At 46.7% G+C, this 19,292-nt stretch overlaps 1 protein-coding gene across 1 annotated transcript; it reads right to left on the bottom strand.

Moving 5' to 3' along the window:
- Nucleotides 1–957: 957 nt before the first annotated feature.
- Nucleotides 958–13,957, bottom strand: SHISA2 (shisa family member 2). The gene is made up of 2 exons (XM_081198018.1): nt 11,374–13,957; nt 958–4,598 (listed from the first exon to the last, which is right to left on the bottom strand). Exons 1-2 carry the CDS (start codon nt 11,690–11,692, stop codon nt 4,045–4,047), a joined length of 873 nt encoding a protein of 290 aa, XP_081054144.1. The 5' UTR covers nt 11,693–13,957; the 3' UTR covers nt 958–4,044.
- Nucleotides 13,958–19,292: the final 5,335 nt, after the last annotated feature.

The raw sequence follows: 19,292 nt of genomic DNA on the forward strand, positions 1-19,292 counted from the left end.
ACTCAAATTATCATCACCCTAAACTTTTAACTGAAGTTGTAGCTCATCATCCCTGACCACTGGCCATGGACTCAGCTACATTGGCAAAGAAAAAACGCTTTATATGCATTGTTTTATACGTTCTAACATAAGGCTACCCGATTTTTTTCAATGAATCCGGGGACACTTCTCAACTTCCTACTAAATAGATAGATTTTGTCAGGGGGCTGATTTGTAAATCCGGGGACTGTCCTCAGGAAATGGGGATGTCTGGTAACCTTATTCTAACACCGACACCAGATAGCGCTGCGAAGTTCCGTTTTTGCTAACCCTATTTCTCAAAGTTTGCAACACATTTAACTGAAACGCTTCTTTGATGTGTGTAGATCCAGCCCATGCTGGCTGAAGCTGATGGGACTTGAAGTCCAACAAGTCTGGAAGGTCAAAGGTTCCCCATCATTTAACATATACATGCAAATTTTAAGAATTCAATTTCAGTGGGAAACTGAGCCTGCAATCCTCTACCCACATATCTGCAAGTAAGCCCCACTGAACTCAACAGGACTTCATTTTGAGTTGATTTTTAAAATAGGACTGCACTGAAGTCTCTCCCATTAAAACCAATGGGATTTCTACATTTGGCTGGATCATGTCTTATCTACAACTCAAACAGTAGATACACCCTAAAGTAAATGAGAAATGAGTAACAAACTCAAATAGAGAGAAAAATCACACCATAAAATATTTAATATGAAACAAAAGATCTTTTTTTTCTTCACTTGTAAGAATCACTTACTCAAGTGCCCTTTAAGAAATTTAAAAAATTATACCAAACATTAACATTGGTTTTACATTATTATACATGACATATAAAACACCACATGTCACAAACTCTTTTTTATTACAACCGAAAGCATTTCCCCTGTTCAATGTAAATTAATTTCTACATACTTTTGATTTAACTTATTCATTTTTAAAAAAAACCAACAAGTAAACAAACAGATTCACCTGATTTTCATATAAGTAACACGGCATGTGCAATGAATACAATGAATTCTGGGAAACAGAAGGGTGCAATCCTATTCATTTCTACTCAGAAGTAAGTCCTACTGAGTTCAGTAGAACTTGCTCCCAGGCAATTGTGCACAAGAGTGTAAACTATTTTTTTTTCACAAATGGAAAAAGCTAACATCAGTCTCTGAGCCCATCTCCCAGAAGTGAAACAGTGGGCCCAATCCAGGAAACTGCTCAGCACCTTCTGTTTCTTTTCAAGCAGACGGCATATCAAGGGCATCCATTGCTCTGCAAGAAATTCCCGGCAGCACTTCTCAAACTGAGAGCTAGACTTTACTAAACAAACATGATAAGCAGAGTAAGGTAGCTGCAAAGGTACCTATTGGACAATGGATCTATACCAGTGGTTCTCAAACCCACCATTTGAAAGCTGCTGCACGCCTTGGCAGATCAGTAAACTTCACTTTGCTCTAAAAATCAAAGCACACACATAAGTCCTATTTAATAGCTAGGGAAATATTAGTTGACTGCATCAGCACCTTATTGTGAAAATCACAGGTCCTAGGCTATGGTCTTCTTTGCCTGTTCAATAAAACTGGCAATGGCCAAAAAGGACCAAGTCTTCGCCATCCGAAAAAAAATAAAAATCAAGTGCATGAGTGAGTATAGATATCCTTGCAACCACATTAATGAAGCTTGTAGACCACAAACCAGCGTTTGGGAGCCTCTGATCTAGACCCTGTAGCACTCCGAGGACAACAAGCAGCAGAAACAATGAATTCAATTAATTCCTATGAGTGCAAAAGCACTTATGCACACATGAAAGAGCTGCATGGGTAAATTCCATTTAGTTCAGTTCCCTGGATCAGAGTATGCTGGTTCAATGTGCCCATGCACTTCTGTTTCATTGTTCAAGAGCATCTCTTTCTCCTGCATTTATCTCTTGTGCACAGAGCATCAGGGGTGAGGCAGAAGGAACAAAGTCTTGGCACAGTGTCAATATGCAAGTGTCAAACTTCAGCAGACAATATAAATGAATTATATTGCTACATAGTGGTGTGGTTTTTTTGGTGGTTTTTTTAACGAGAAAGCAAATCCTGGATTTCTGAAGCACAAAATACATTAACAATTAACACAGACCTTCCGCTTCTTTTATAACGACTGCCAGAAACTTAGCTGCTGATAAAGATTAAATCAGCCCGGTTTAGTGCAATATCATCCCTTGAGTCGCCCAAAGACCTTTACATCACGCGGAATTATTTCGCTAATGAATGGATCTGTACACAACGGAAATGTGTGGTGATGTCACGCTTCTAATACTTTTACAGGCAGCAACTGGTGGTTAGGTGCGTCTGATATGTCCATGACCACATGCACACGCATCACGCTGAACCAGGAAGGGATTCAAAAACATCACAAAAAGGGGTGGAATGGGGCGGGGGGGAGCACAGGGTGTTTGCAGGCTTTTTCAATGGGTGCTCCAATTGTGCACCACAGAGCAACCCCCGTGCAACCGGGGAATTGTCTGTACTTCGACAAAAAGAGGTTTTCCAGGCAGCCACCCTTTCTACCTCTGCAAGTCTTTCCCTGCTCTGTTGTTTGGGCTGACCACTTCTATCTGCGTCAGATGCGAATCCCATTTCCATGTGGTCCAAGCAACCAGGGCCTGTCCGTTGAACTGGAAATGGGGATAAGGAGCCATGCTGGGGGAAAAGTCTTGGCTGCAACCCACTTAATCTCACACCACCAATGCCCAAATTCCAAAGGCGTTTTTTGAGCATTGCAAGTGGCGTTTGCAAACAAATGCAGCTACACTTTTGTTGGCATGCGCAAACAAAGCGGGTACTGAGGCTATTGTGGGTACTTCAGCTGGAATAAAAGCGAACCCTTCACATTCACTTCTGCTTTGAAAATCGCTGAGGTAAGCCACACTTCTGCAAAATGCTCGGCTCCTGAGCACTGCCAGGATCCAAAGAAGTATGTAGCTACATCCACGTACCTGAATGGCTTCTGGGCTTGAGCTTCTCAAACAGCTCCCTTACCAATACCACACGGCCAACTGTTTCACGATGCAAAAGCAGGCTTTCAAAAGCAGTTTGCGATATGGCAAAGGGTGTAGATAAGATACTAATGACGTAGAAAGCCGTCTTATATGAAGTCACAGCTGTTTGTCCACCTTGCCCAGTGCTGCCTACCCTGATTGCAGGCTATCAGGTAGAGGGTCCTTCCTTCACCTGCTGCCTGGTCCTTTAATAGGGATGGGGAACCTCTGGCTCTCCAGATGTTGCTGGACTGCAACTCCCATAATCCCGACCACTGGCCATGCTGATGGGAGTTGGGAGTCTAGAAACAACTGAGGGACCTCAGGAGAACTATCCCTGCTTTTTTTAAAAAACAACAAGAACAATTGGATATGCGAGGGTTTAATCACGGGACCTTCTGCATGCCAAGCATGCGCCCTACCACTGAGCTATGGTCCCTCCCTGTAATTTCAAGTCAAACTTCTAGGACTATGTAACCAGGATTGCACTGTTCATCCTTCTGTCGTCAGTGTGATTGTCGGAACAGCAATACGAAGGGTAGTTAAAACTCTGGGGGAAAGACACTTCTAAAACAATTATTTCGTACCATTTAACAAGCTGGTTTTCTATTCACTAGGTAAATACCATCGACTGTGTAGCACCTTCAGGGGCACTTAGTGGCTCAGGCATTTAATCACACACACACACACACACACACACACTTGTCTAACCGAAATGTAAATGCCTCTTCAGCATAATCCTTTGCCCCTGTAAATCATGCACTGGAATGGAAGTGTTATCTGGAAATGTTAAATCAAAGGTATCCTCATACAGTTCTTTTGGCAACTGAACTGAATGAAAAGAAAACTGTCTATAAATACTGTCCCAAAATGCATGAGCCTTCCAAAATTATTTACAAATGAAGTTCGGCAAGCTTCTTTCCAAAAGCGTTCCTTTCCTCTGCTCACAGTCTGTTGCGGCAATATTTTTATTTTCTTTTTTTGCTTGGGTGTCTGTTGCTGTTTCTTCCCTACACAGTCACTGCTGGATACATCTTCTGTTCGCTATTGCTGTGGGGATAAGGAGACTGAATTGGCCTGTATCCACTTTGCAGGCCGTCAAGGAAAGGGGGCACAGGGGCCATGGGCATAGAGTCGTGCGGTACAGCGTAACCCACATACTGTGGGTGCAAATACTGGCCTTGGTGAGGCACTATTTGCGTAGCCTGCTGGCAGTTCAGTACTGAGAAATTAGTAGGCATGTTGACGTATACATTATTCATGGTCCCTTCTGGTAAACAGCAGTTGGTTTGCGACCTGGTAGGGGGAGGCCTGGCACCTGAGTTGGCACTGGAGCTGGAGCTGGCAGCGGTGCTTGACTGACGTGACGAGGATCCGCGGGAGGTGCTGGCACTTGGGATCATGGGAATAGTCTCCATTATCCGGTTGCCTCCAGGAGGCCGGCTCTGCTGGGGCTCTTGCTTGGGGCGCAGGCAGCGGCAGCAGCAAGCTGCTACGAGGGACCCCAAGATGATGAACGCGACGAAAACAGAGCCCACGATAAGGAAAGGCACGTAGATAGGCACTGCCAACAGAAAAGAAAAACTCTTTAAAGGAAACAAAGAGGCAAGCAAGTTTTTTATTGAAAGCGCGTAATAAACTGAGAGGGTAGTAGCTGTTTTTCCTTCATTCTTTAGTCACAGCCAGCGTAGCATAATGGTTAGGGTGTTAGACTAGGACCCAGGAGGCCAAGGTTCAAATCCCCGCTCAGCTGTGCAGCTGACTGGGCAAATTTGGGCAAGTCACCCTCTCTCAGCCTAACCTATCTCACAGGGTTGTTGCGAGGGCAACATGGAGAAGGGAAGAAGTATTGACTGTATGGTATCATCCTGTCATGCTTTTCCCCCCACGGTCATTTCACGTATTTGACAGCCACTGTGAGAAACACACTGCATGCTAAGATCATGTCATCTGGCTTCCATTACTACAGGGGAGAAGGGACTCCACCCAAGCATGCCATTTTTGGTGGCACCGCCATATTTTGGGTACCATCCAGTTCTGCCCTTGTAGTAGTAGTAGTAGTAGTAGTACAGTGGAACCTCCTGTTACATGCCGTCCTCCTTGCGAACACTTCAGGTTACGAGCTCCGCTAACCCGGAAGTAGATGCTCCCAGTCGCGAACTTTGCCCCGGGATGCAAGGGGAAGTCACACGCCAGAAGCGCAGCGGCAGCAGCGGGAGGCGCCATTAGCGAAAGCGCGTTTCATGTTAAGAACGGTTTCGGGTTAAGAACGGACCTCCGGAACGAATTAAGTTCGTAACCAGAGGTACCACTGTAGTAGTAGTAGTAATATTATTAATAATAATAATAAATTTATGTATACCCCACCCATCTGGCTGGGTTTCCCCAGCCACTCTGGGCGTCTCCCAACAGAATATTAAAAATACAATAAAACATCAAACATCCCTAAACAGGGCTGCCGTCAGATGTCTTCTAAAAGCCAGATAGTTGTTTATTTCCTTGACATCTGATGGGAGGGCATATCACAGGGCGGGCGCCAATACCAAGAAGGCCCTCTGCCTGGTTCTCATTACACCTGTGTGAAAGTGGCCTCTTGAAATTATTCACCCTATCTGTGAAACTCCAGGGAAACTGTAGAAACAGCATTTCACTGAAATGCCCCAACTTTTGGAGGGGAGTGGGATTCTGCAGTTGGGCATGGCAGGAGCTTAAAGCCATCTTAAAAGTTTTCATTTGTGACAACTATGAGCAGCAGCAGAAGTAATTTTGCTGGAAAGCTGGCCAACATTGTGCTGCTTCCTCCGCTGAGTGGGGCATTGTTCAAGGGCCTTGAAAGGGAGTGGAATAGCAGACACCACAAAACACTTAGTAGAGAAGAGTATCTGGAGAAAATTCTTTTTTAAGTGGCCTTTTTCTATGGGGATGGGTGAGTAAAAGTGGGACACAGATATTTAGTAGGGGGGAAAGTCCAATAACGGATTTCAGCTCTTCTCTAGTTCACACTAAATTGCCTTGTTGCTTTCTTATGGCCCCTGCATTGCAAGATAAAGGTAAAGGGACCCCTGACCATTAGGTTCAGTCGTGACCGACTCTGGGGTTGCGGCACTCATCTCGCTTTATTGGCCGAGGGAGCCGGCGTTTGTCCGCAGACAGCTTCTGGGTCATGTGGCCAGCATTTCTAAGCTGCTTCTGGTGAACCAGAGCAGCATACAGAAACGCCGTTTACCTTCCTGCCGGAGCGGTACCTATTTATCTACTTGCACTTTGACGTGCTTTCGAACTGCTAGGTTCGCAGGAGCAGGGACCGAGCAACGGGAGCTCACCCCGTCGCAGGGATTCGAACCACCGACCTTCTGATCAGCAAGTCCTAGGCTCTGTGATTTAACCCACAGCGCCACCCGCGTCCCTGCATTGCAAGATATGAGAGGAGAAAAACCACATCTCTTTTAACATGAAGGCAGCAATCTTGTGTGTAGTTACCTGGGAGTAAACAGGCAAACTCAGTGAGGCTCACATCTGAATAGCTATGTACAGGATAGCACTGCTGCAAAGTCTATAAAAGCTGGCTCAATATGGCAATGAACTTCTAGAGAAAGGTGGTTTATAGCAAAGTGTTGCTGTTCTTTTTGTAAGTAAACCCCGAAGCTCTGCTGTTGTGCAATCTCTCCATTAATTTCAATGGGGAACAGGCACCCTGTTACAAACCTTATTGAAATTAATGCTCTCGCTGCAACAAGCACACTTTCCGGGAGTAAACCAGCTCTAATTATAACATAACTTCAGGCTAGTTCTGATGTGTTTAGGATTCATGAACAGCAGGGGAAGCGCTGGGAAGCAACCAGGGCTTTCCCAAAGAGGGCTGAAGTTTACCTTTTGAAATCCAATCACATAAATACATGATTAGGAAGTGGTGCTGTTTATTCACACAGCAACAGGTAGGGTTTGGAGGCGAAATGAAGTGTCACGTTGCTTTGGGGGGGGGGGTTTCCCTCCCCCAGAACAACTTGTCTTTCCTGGGATTTTCTTGTTTAAATTGGGAGACAAAAATCAATGCATGCTAGGATGTCAGGTCTGAAATACAACTCATCTTGAGATATTCTGGGTAATGCTGCCACCTAGAATACTGAGGCTAACACACCATACCCTATCAAAACAGGAATAAAAGGTTAACTCAGAATTCTGACATTTGTAAAGCATGAATGAATGGCTGAGTAACATTGCAGCTGTGCACTCATATTGTATATCAGCTTATATACAATCTCTTCTGTTTCAGAATCATTTTATTCTCTTTCCCCTGAACAACAAGGTAAGAACAATCTACAGTGGTACCTCAGGTTAAGTACTTAATTTGTTTCGGAGGTCTGTACTTAACCTGAAACTGTTCTTAACCTGAAGCACCACTTTAGCTAATGGGGCCTCCTACTGCTGCCGCGCTATCGGAGCACGATTTCTGTTCTCACCCTGAAGCAAAGTTCTTAACCTGAAGCATTATTTCTGGGTTAGCGGAGTCTGTAACCTAAAGCGTATGTAACCTGAAGTGTATGTAACCCGAGGTACCACTGTATATGGTTACAAGCTAGTACGGTGACTGTTCATTGCTGCTCTGAGGGTAGCTGGAGATATGCCTTCCCTTCACCTTAACACAGTGGCTAAGAGACAGAATGGGGAAGTCTTGGTTCAAATTTCACCTGTGCCATAAAGCTCAGTAAGCAGCCTCAGGAAATACGGCTATCTCTTAGCCCAGGGAAAACCAAAATGGAGTCCTCCATATGTACAATGGTACCTCGGGTTAAGTTCTTAATTCGTTCCAAAGGTCCGTTCTTAACCTGAAGCACCACTTTAGCTAATGGGGCCTCCCGCTGCTGCCACGCCGCCGGAGCATGATTTCTGTTCTCATCCTGAAGCAAAGTTCTTAACCTGAAGCACTATTTCTGGGTTAGCGGAGTCTGTAACCTAAAGCGTATGTAACCCGAGGTACCACTATAGTTGGATATCATCCTCAGCCAGCACGGCCAATGTTCATGGATGATGAGAGCAGCAGTCCAAAACATTTGGAGGGTACCACGTTGGGAGGGTACCACGTTGGGAGGGTACCACGTTGGGAGGGTACCACGTTGGCTACCCCAGTCTTACCGCTTCCTGATTGACTCACAGGTAAACCTGCTTCAGATCCTGGCTGTTTTCCATAACTTGGCTCTTCCCACTGAACTAAGTTGTCATTGCTATAGTTGAAATAATAATCACTGCTACTACTATGACAACCTGCATCACAACATGGATGGGAAGGCGCATCCACACTGTGCAACCTGAACTGAGCATTTGGAACTGTTTTGCACAGGATTATCCGATAGCTGATTTGCATGCCTTATTGGATGAGCTGTGTCCTGTACAGATCCCAATTCAATAACGTTCCTTCCCGAATTTGGGCTGTTGTGGGTGGGGCAGTTAGTCAAGCTGGTAGCGGGAAGACCAAGGTTGAAATTCCCGCTTAGCCACGAGGTTATTATTCCTTCTCTATTTGCTTATGATATAGCATAAGAACTGTTGTGAGGCTAAGGTACTCTGTTGCCCAGTTAAAGAAATCTCAAGTCAGTCAGTCATATCAGTTTTACATGATTAGTGAGTTAATTTATTAAATTTGAATGCAAGTTAAAATAATAATAATCAGTTCAGAAGGAAGCAGCATAACTTCTATGGTTAGGGTCTAGATGGAAGAGCTCCATTCATGAGACGCACTGAGGTCCAGTGGAGACTCCCTGCTTATTCCTGCACCCACCTGTCAATCACCCCCTATGCAACCTCTCATGCTGCTGCTCTGGGGAAGTTCTCCCACAGCAGCTTTCCAGGAATGGCAGGGGAAGGAGGACATCACAAAGACCACACACTGCCCCCTTCCTTCAGCAAGAGCAGAACTGCACTGAGAGCAACCCTGGACCCAACCCTTTCATTTTAGATGATACACTCATGACACAACAAGCCGCCTCTTAGAAGGCAAACTCCCAATCGTGCATGCAATAAAAGAAAGATGGGGATGACTCTTCTCAGGTGACGTTTGCCACCTGCAGCTTTTATTATTATTTGCAGTATGTTTTTTTAAAAAGATGAGCATTAAGAAAAAAGCCTCATTACTCAGATACTGGAAACTTAAGTGTTATTAAGTTTTGATGAACAATGCTTCATAAAAATCCTAAGCACATTGCATAAGACCTACTGATTTCAGTGGAACTTGAGTTGAGGTATTGGTCACTACCCAGCAAGGAAGTACTCTTGGGCTCATTGAAGTCAACAGCTTAGCTGCACCAGCCTGTTTTATAACCACTGTGCTTATTAGCAGCGTGTTTGTCACCTCATCTATGTTCTCAAAAATACTTTGGCAGCACTGTATACACTTTAGTTCAAAGTCATTAAAGTTATAATGGCTTCGTAAGAAGGTGGACTGCAGAGCTCGGCTCCAGAATTTTTGAACTTATTTAGAAATTCTTAGTGGGCTGTCATAGCTCATTAAAATAATTACATCATGAGTAAATAAAATGAAAATGTGATCCAGCCAAAGTTTTAAATCCCATTTATTTCAGTAGGAGAGTTCAACAGAGTGTATTTAGCTTTGTGCTTCTCTTTCCCTCTGAAAGCAGTAAGGCTTACAGTCCTACATGTGTCAATTCAGAGGTAAGGCCAGTTGAGTTAAGTCAGTGATGGCCAAACACGGCCCTCCAGCTGTTTTGGGACTACAACTCCCATCATCCCTAGCTAACAGGACCAGTGGTCAGGGGTGATGGGAATTGTAGTCTCAAAACAGCTGGAGGGCCGAGTTTGCCTATGCCTGTTCTTAATATTCATGCACACAAGCAGGAATGCCAGCTTGGCCCTGCAACCATTGGTGCCTGGGGCCATGGGTGTCATGTAGCGTTCATAGCCCTAGTAGTGAAATTTGTGGGTGCTCAGGCACCCCAGGGAGTTGGCACCTATGCACAAAAGGAACAATTTGCAATAACTAACCAACTTCCCACTTCAAGGAAAATAAACTGGCTACTACTTCCTCAGTGTATCAGCATGGAAAAGATCCACCTATTTGTTTATTTCTCCCCCCCCCCCCAAGCACTGAGGAATAGAAGGTTTTCCAGCTGTGGGAACTGAGAAAGGGAAGGGAAGGTTACTGCTTCACATGCTTCATCGACTCAAGAAAAACAACACCAATCATTAATGAAAGCACCAAGGTAACATTGACTTATGTTGGCATATAAACAGGGCCAGGGGCATTTTTTGAGTGGCCTCTACCTGATGGCCCCCATATTGCAATTACCACTCTGGCACTGCTAAACTTGATAGCCTGTTGTAAACTTCTACAGGCACATGTGCGAGGGAAGGATGAGTTTGAGGGGAAAGGCAGGGTAGGAGCTACCTACCTACAAAGCCCAGAAAGGACGTTGTAAGATTTAAAAACGTCTTTCAGCCCTGCATCAACAACATTCTGCTGCACCTAAACAGCACATGAGAAAGGCTCAAGTGCATTTCTTTAGTGTCATGTGTGAACCTGGCCCTGAAGCAGCTTGCGAATTACTATTTCAAACAGAAGTTCTAAATTGGTTGCAACTTGCATAGTCCACAATATTTTTTATAAAAGTTCTTTCCACCCCACAAGAACAACATTCACAAGTGGCACATGCCATGCCTTATGCATGCCACATGGGTAAACCCCGAGAGACTAGTCAAGTGCTGCATTGATAGACCTGCTAAAGAAACTTCTCTGTGTTAAGTGGGCAGGTGAGAGGTGGGTAGGTAGAAATCTGTTGTCTGCGGTACTAATGAGCACAGCAGAAGAGTACCTTGTTCTCGGAGTCTGTGGTGGAATCTACGTACGTATTAAAAACACTGTGAAAATGCTTTTTTACAAAGTTTCAAAAAATACATTGGATTTTGCATAGCTCACTGTTGCCATCTAGTGTCTCATTTGTGTATTGCACTTTCCAACACATTTAAAACGTTTTATTTGCAGCTGTGTAAATGAGTCCTGTGTGTGTATCTTCCCTGAGTGTAGGATAATAATAATCCTGGGCCTTGAGACAAGATGGGGGCTAAGATCTAGGAATAGATGGGTTGTCTCGTTTTTAAAGAAAGCAATGCAACTATGATAAATATGGGAAGGGCTGTAGCTCAGTGATAGGGCAGCTGCTTGGCATGCAGAAGGTCCCGGGTTCAATTCCAGGTCGTGCTGGGAGGGACTCTGAAATCCTGGGGATGCTACTGCCTGTCAGTGTAGGCAATACTGAGCTCAACCAAACTAGCTCACTCAACATCAGGCAACGAGACAGCTTCCCGTGTCCCTCCCCTCCGCTTTGTACCTGCTGCGCCGTCGGGGATGTCCTTGTCGGGCCGGCCGTGCTCGGCTCCCCCTTGCTGCCGGTCGTTGTCGCAGACGCCCTGGTCCAGGCGGGCCTCCGGGCGGGAGCAGCAGTAGCGAAGGGCGCACGTGCCGCAGCAGATGGTGGCGTCGCCGTCGTCGAAGTGCTCCGGGCACTGGAAGCCGTCGCGCCAAGTCGCCCCGTCCTGCCAGCCGTGGCAATACTCGCCGCTGGCCCGCGCGCTCGCCGCCAGTCCCACAAGCAGCAGCAGCAGCGACGCCCCAGGCCGCCCTCCCAGAGAACAGCGCCCCCTCCACATGGCACCGCGAGGGGGCGGCAGCAGGCGGGCGCCCGCAGGCGGGCCTCGGAGACCAGGCAGGCGCCCCTCTCCTCACAGCCTGGGTCGAGGCACAAACGAGGCACACTCAGTGAGTGTGCGGGGAAGGGCGCGCGCGTGTGAATGCAGCAGCTGCGGGTGGTTATGTAGACACGTGTGTGCCACAAGCCCCGCTGTGCGGAAAGCACGTGGCCGTGGGCGGTGGAGGACAGCCACACGTGAGAGGTTGGCGCCGCGTGTCCAGGGTCGCCTCGCCTGAAAATGGGCGCGCCAAGTCTGTGCAGGATATGGAGCCGGCGAGCCCTCAAGAAGCCAACTTGTGAGGGGCGCTAGGAACAAAGTCCCGCAGTTGCTGGGCAGGAGAAAGGAGCGCAGAGAAATATCCAAGCTCCCAGAAAGGGCTCGAGTCCGGCTGAAGTAGCGCGCTAGCCTCCCGGAGTCCGTCCCCTCGCCGGCGACGGGCAGCAAGCGTAGCCCTCGAGAAAGAGTCCAGCCTTTCTGTCAAGCCCCACGGAATCCCGGACAATCTCCTAAGAGGAGGAAGCGGCGCCCCACGGCGGAGTCATTCGGCGCTAATGGAGGTGGCGCCTTTGCCGCTCTGGGTACTGCGGCGCGAACAGTTGGCTGTCGGCTAGGCGCCTGGGAATCCCGCGCGGGACCTTCCCTGCTCAGCAACCCGAGCCGAGGCGACGAGGGGAGGAGCGCGACGAGGGAGCCGGCCGATCCGCCGGCCGCTCGTCGAAGGGGCAGCGACCCCCACAGCCTAGTTCTGCAGCCGGGAAGGCAGGAGAGCCCGGGCTGTGGCGGGCGAAGAGATGCCCCCGGGTAGGCGGGACTGAGCCAGGCGCTCCGGCAACCATAACACAGCGAGGGTCCGAGGGGGCGCCTGGCACGCGCCTGCGTTGAGACGAGTCCGTGGGCAGACGGGAGATCCTCTGAGGGAGACCCCAGCCACTGCCGCCGCCACAGCGGAGCGTCACTCCCCTTCCTGGCGCTTCGCCTTCAACCGCGTGCACCGTCGCGGCTGCGCCTCGTTTGGCCCCTGTCTGCCCAAGCAAGTCCCGACAGGGAGGTCCCGCTCGCCTAGGAGTCGTTGCTCCTGGTCCGCATCTCGCGCCGGCCTTCCAGGGAGTTAACTCCGACTTCGGGGCAGCGTCGCGGGTGGAAGTGGAGCCGGGAAGGAGTTCTAGAGAGCGGAGTTCCCCTTCTTTGCCTCTGGTTCTGCCTCCTCTGGCTCTGCTTGGAGACACCAGCAGGAAACTCCGGCGGTCTGGCTTTTTCCAACGCGGGCAACAAACTCTGCTTCTATCCAGCCAGCCCTGCTCGGCACGCCACCAGCAGCGCCTGCAACACAACTCCAGGCTCCGTTTCCTGGAGCTACTGGCTGGCTGCTTGTGCGCGCGCGGGGCTCCCTTCGCTACTCCCTCGCTTTCTCTGTTATTATAGGCACCCTGCTCTCGCCCGGCGCGCATGCGCCTACAGGCCGGTGGCGCTCAAGTCCTCCCCTTTTCTTACTGAATGCCGGAGAGATCTTCGTTTTCTTCTCACCGGCTCTACAGACAGGAGAAAGAGCTGGTGGAAAGAGATGGGCAACGAACAGCAGACAGGTCGTAAAGCAGATGCGTGTTAACTCTCCAGGACGTGGGGGGACGGCGGTTTAAGACGCTCTCTTGTTACTCCCTTCGCCTGACTTGCAGCCGAGGTTGAAAATGACCAGGAGTCAGGCACACACCCGGCCAAAAAGTTGCTGGAGCTCCAACTCCCCAGGGGCGCCTCCTCTGAGTTCTGCCACTTCCAGGGTGGGAGTGTAACTGGGAAGTGTGCGAGCAAGAGAAGGCAGCTGTTGTTCCTACTTCCTTCCTCTTTGGGCAGTTCCACCTAGAGAGAAAGTAGAAGGAGCCCCGGAATTCTCAAAAGTGTCGGAATGGTGGCACAAGCATCGGTTTCACAGCAGACACTGCCATGTGCTCTTTGCACTTAAAACAGCAGGGGGAAGTCTCCTTTGGATGTGGGGACACTGAAGTGCACTGCAATTTGATAAAATTTGCTTTATACTAGCAGAGCGCAAGTGGAGACAAGAGTGTCACTCCTATATGATCAGCGTTCTTGTGGCACCTTAAAGCCACAAATGTTTATCATGACAAGCTTTCATGGACTAGAGTTCCCTTCAGCAGATGCATGAAATGTAACTCTCAGTTGCAGATACTGGTAGGTATCCGTGTTGGTCTTCCGTAGTCAAAACAAAATAAAAAATTCCTTCCAATAGCACCTTAGAGACCAACTAAGTTTGTTATTGGTATGAGCTTTTGTGTGCATGCACACTTCTTCAGAAGAAGTGTATCTGAAGAAGTGTGCATGCACACAAAAGCTCATACCAATAACAAACTTAGTTGGTCTCTAAGGTGCGACTAGATGGATTTTTTTTATTTTGTCTCAGTTGCAGATATACAGATATACAGGGTGAGTCTTTTATAAGAGGCCCCGTGGAACATGTGTACTCTGTATCCATGGGACCTCTTTTAAAGGACTCACCCTGTACAATGACTCTTGAGGTCCCATCATCCCTGTAATTTTTATAGCTGTAAGATTGTATTCTGCAGAAGAGAAATACTACAATGACCAATCAAATGACTTTGTCAAGTAACTAGCCCTGGTCAGGACTGTGAATTATCTCTCTTTTGTAATGTTGTTGTTGTTGTTTAGTCGTTTAGTCGTGTCCGACTCTTCGTGACCCCCTGGACTAGAGCACGCCAGGCACTCCTGTCTTCCACTGCCTCCCACAGTTTGGTCAGACTCATGTTTGTAGCTTCGAGAACACTGACCAATCATCTCGTCCCCTGTCACCCCCTTCTCCTTGTGCCCTCCATCTTTCCCAACATCAGGGTCTTTTCCAGGGAGTCTTCTCTTCTCATGAGGTGGCCAAAGTAATGTAAGCTACAGCAATAGGTTGCTACAGAAACTAAATAGCTGGAGACACTTCAAGAAGATGACAGCCAGTATGACAAATAGGGCAAGTCTCCCCCCCCTCCCGACTGAAAGGTGGTATTGTCTGTGTGCAGAAGAGGCCAATTTGAAGACTCAGAATGAGAGAGGAGCAATGATTCGTCTCTTTAATTACCGGTATGTCAGGATTGCTTCCGAGCCTGTGGATGGCGTCAGGTTCTGCTTGGCTGAGATGGTGTGGTAAAACTATTTTGTTTGCTGATGACCTCATTATGAGCATGGCAATGGAGGCACTCTTACGTCAAAAGCTACTCCTGTCTTGAGACCCTCTGGACAGTTCAGTGTGCAGTTTGCTTTCCGCGTGGCATTGAGACAATGTTTGCAGTATGCAATGGCAGACTTAGGGCTTTCGAATTTCAGCAGCACCCTGTGCCTCTCGCCTTCTAAGTCTTTGTTGCAGCGCCCCCTGCAGCTCCCTCACAGCTCTCCCCTAACTCCACAGCTTGTCAGCGTACCTCATGGTACCTGCCTTGGAGATCAGTTATAATGACGACTCAGCTTTGAGAGATAAACAGCTGGATCCTTCAGTTAAAGCTTTTAAGAGGATGAAATGTGATTCTGTTTTCCTTGCCTTCTAAATATTTTATTGTTCTCTGGGCAGGTGCTGGTTGTTTGTTGGTTCTTGTTGAATTTTGCTATGTTGGACTTATTTAAACCGGCCAGTTTATGGTGATTTTTTCATTGTGTGTTTGTTAATGCTTGCTTTTAATGAAACTGTATCATTCGTATTAACGTAAACCTCGGTAGGAAGGCTGTAACCTGGGAAGCTGACGGAGAAATATCTGAAATAAAGCAAACCCCAGATCAGGGGTTCCCAAAGAGAAGAAGAAGAAGAAAAGATTATTTTGGATTTGATATCCCGCTTTATCACTACCCGAAGGAGTCTCAAAGCGGCTAACATTCTCCTTCCCCTTCCTCCCCCACAACAAACACTCTGTGAGGTGAGTGGGGCTGAGAGACTTCAAAGAAGTGTGACTAGCCCAAGGTCACCCAGCAGCTGCATCTGGAGGAGCGGAGACACGAATCCGGTTCCCCAGATTACGAGACTACCACACTGGCCATCCGCCTCAAGGTGCTGAAGGTCACAACATGGCCCCTTGCCTCTCTCTCTTCCTCTTTTCAAAAACTGTCACACTTGCCAGATCAAGCTATGGTTTTCCTAGTAGTGATGTATGGGAATGAGAGCTGGACCATAAAGAAGACTGATCGCCAAATAATTGATGCTTTTGAATTATGGTGCTAGAGGAGACTCTTGAGAGTCCCATGGGCTGCAAGAACCTATCCATTCTTAAGGAAATCAACCCTGAGTGCTCACTGGAAGAACAGATCCTGAAGCTGAGGCTCCAATACTTTGGCCACCTCATGAGAAGAGAAGACTCCCTGAAAAAGACCCTAATGTTGGGAAAGATTGAGGACACAAGAAGAAGGAGACGACAGAGGACGAGATGGTTGGACGGTGTTCTCAAAGCTACCAGCATGAGTTTGACCAAACTGCAGGAGGCAGTGGAAGACAGGAATGCCTGGCGTACTCTGGTCCATGGGGTCACGAAGAGTTGGACACGACTAAACAACAACAAAATCCTCATTCCAGACACATACCCCGAAAAGGGGAACTGCCCATTCAGAGAAATATCCACAGCCATCATGGAACATTAAGGTTCTTTTGTCAAGCCCAGGAACTCCCTTCCTGAGTCGCTTAGGCAAAACCAGTGATCAAGCAGCACTCATAAGGTCACACTGGGCGTATTGTGCAGAAAAGCCTTTTGTCTACAGCTGAGAGTGAGGGGCATTTAAAACAAACCAGATTCCCTACGTAGGCGTAATAGGAAATTGCATGTACCATGCATGCACTACAAGGTGAGAACTCGAACCAATGGCTTCAAGTTACAATAAAGGAGATTCCGACTAAACATCAGGAATAATTTTCTGATAGTAAGAGCTGTTTGACATGGATATGCTAACCTGGGTTGTGGGGAGGGGGCGGGTTGTGGGAGGAAGTGGGAGAATATGTGTTTAAAATTTTAAAAAAGAAATAAATAAGGATCTCACTTTTTCTTTTTCACAGTGGCAAAAAACCTTCCTGAAGACCAGTGGATTCCTGCTATGTTTGCACAATGAAAGAGACACGTGAACATTCATGACACGTACTTGAGGGTGTTGTACATGTTGAGAATTCTCCATTAGGAATATCATTCCAAACAAAGCACAAAATAGCTGGGTCAGGAGTTAGAACCATGCAAAGTCATTTGGAAGGTGAGATCAAAGCTGGCTTTTGTAGACAGCTGGACAAGTTCCCTAGTCACTTACACTAACCACCAAGCTGCTTTCGAACTGTACAGGTTGGAGAGAATGAAATAGATTTGGATATGCTGCTAAGCTCTTGATCTTTCTCATTACGTTAACACGTGACTTCCATACCATAGCATTTCGCTATCTCCAGCTATAAGCATTATTCTTTCATAATGCAAGGTGTCCACATCAGTCAGAATGAGGTGTGACAATCATGTCAGAAAAATTAGAGAGGAGTTAATGCCAGATAATTAGCCTTAGGGCAGAACTAGGGGAGGTGAATCCATCCGTCTGCAATATTTAAACAGATTATTATGTTTCCTGAAAAGCATTTGACTAAGACTGGAGCAAAATGAGAATTCTTAAAATGCTATGTATTGCTTGTTTAGGATTGACATAGGCCAGTTTCCCTATAACATTTTAAAATGTGTCTCCTGCAAGTTCTTGAATATACTCTGCACCAAATCTTCACCAGTTTCTATTTTGGGGGGTCAAACTAACAATTTCTATGGGATGGAACATTTTTCTGTAACTAGAGACTTTTAGATTGTGAAGATGCTCACCTTGTTGCCATCTTGTTTGATGCTGCTATTAACTAGCTGCTGCTTCTTACCACAGTTCCCAACACACACAATCATACATACATATTCCCAAACACCCAAAAGCTGGCTGATTTTTCTTCCTCCTTTCGGAATAATTTCACATTCCCAGTCAGGAATCACAAAGTGAACAGGATGACATCACAATGCTGGGGTTTACGTGTTTTGTTTATTGGACATCAGTAAATAAAATAACAACCAATTGGGTTTGACAATGTCACTGGGAACAAATTGTTTATTATTATTATTAGTAATATATTGTCCTATACCCAGAGGTCTCAGGGCAGCTCACAACCTAAAATCACAATACAGTTGCACCTCTGGTTACGTACTTAATTCGTTCTGGAGGTCTGTTCTTAAGCTGAAACTGTTCTTAACCTGAAGCACCACTTTAGCTAATGGGGCCTCCTGCTGCTGCCGCGCCGCCGGAGCACAATTTCTGTTCTCATCCTGAAGCAAAGTTCTTAACCTGAAGCACTATTTCTGGGTTAGCGGAGTCTGTAACCTGAAGCGTATGTAACCTGAAGCGTATGTAACCCGAGGTACCACTGTACAGAGACACAAAACACATATTAAAAACAAAAACAAATTAAAGCAATTTAGGGCTGGTAAAATGAATATGCAAATACGTTCACTCCAGGAGTATTTTTAAATCTCTGTGGCACAGGCCCATGACACAAATTTGCATAAAATGTATGTATCCTGATGTATACGAATAGATGCAAATTCAGGCTATCAGCTCTGGGGGGCTCAGAGATCTACGATTCCCAGAGTTCCCTGTGAAGAGGGATTGATGGTTAAACTACCCTGAGAATGGAAGCTCTGTGTGGGGAATGGGGTCCTCCTAACGACCCTCAACAAACTACAGCTCCCAGAATTCTTTGGGGGAAGCCATAACTGTTTAAAGTCATATCACAGCACTTTACATGTATGGTGTGAATGTAGCTGAAGAAAGAAATGGAAGATTGACGTTGGCTCTGTGTGTGTGTGTGTTTGTGTATGCATGAGGCTTAAGGTCAAGAGGGATTGTGCATTTTGGATAGAAAAGCAGATGACAGTGGGATGAGGTCAGAAAAGAGGCCAAGGCACTCTTTGTGCACATTGGGGGTGGAGAATCAGTTTCACATGTTGATTCAAAATAATCCAGCCCAATCTCTGGCCGCAAGTCCCTGTTGGTAATTTTAATTAATTATTGCTCTGAGGTTAAATATAAACACCACTTGACTTCCTAATGTTCAAGAGAAAATTGATTTTTTCCTCCTGCCTTTCATGCAAGATATTGGAGAGATGTGGGAGGTCATACATTTAATGCTCGCCTGCTTTGGAGGATGCAAAAATGATTAAACTTTAATGACAAAAACCCCTCAAAAATCCAACTCGGCATAATGTGGTTTTATGAGTCTGTATCCAAAGGTGCCCTTTCACTTGCAAAAGGCGTCTCTCCCCTCGCCCCCCCCCCCGCCCAAGAAAGAACTGTTTACATCTCACAGAGCGCTGCATGTTGATAGGGTAGTAAAATGCAAAGCTACTCATTTGCTTGTACAAGTGGAAGCCTGATAGCTCCTCTAGAACCTACTTTTCATAAACAGTATTCTTCAACCTTGGGCCCTTGGATGTTGTTGCATTACAACTCCCATCATCCCAAAACATTGGCTAAAATGTCTGAGGAATATGGAATCTCTAGTCCAACA

This window comes from Podarcis bocagei (assembly GCF_964188305.1).
Source record: "Podarcis bocagei genome assembly, chromosome: 6".
Classification (NCBI taxonomy): Eukaryota; Metazoa; Chordata; class Lepidosauria; order Squamata; family Lacertidae; genus Podarcis; species Podarcis bocagei.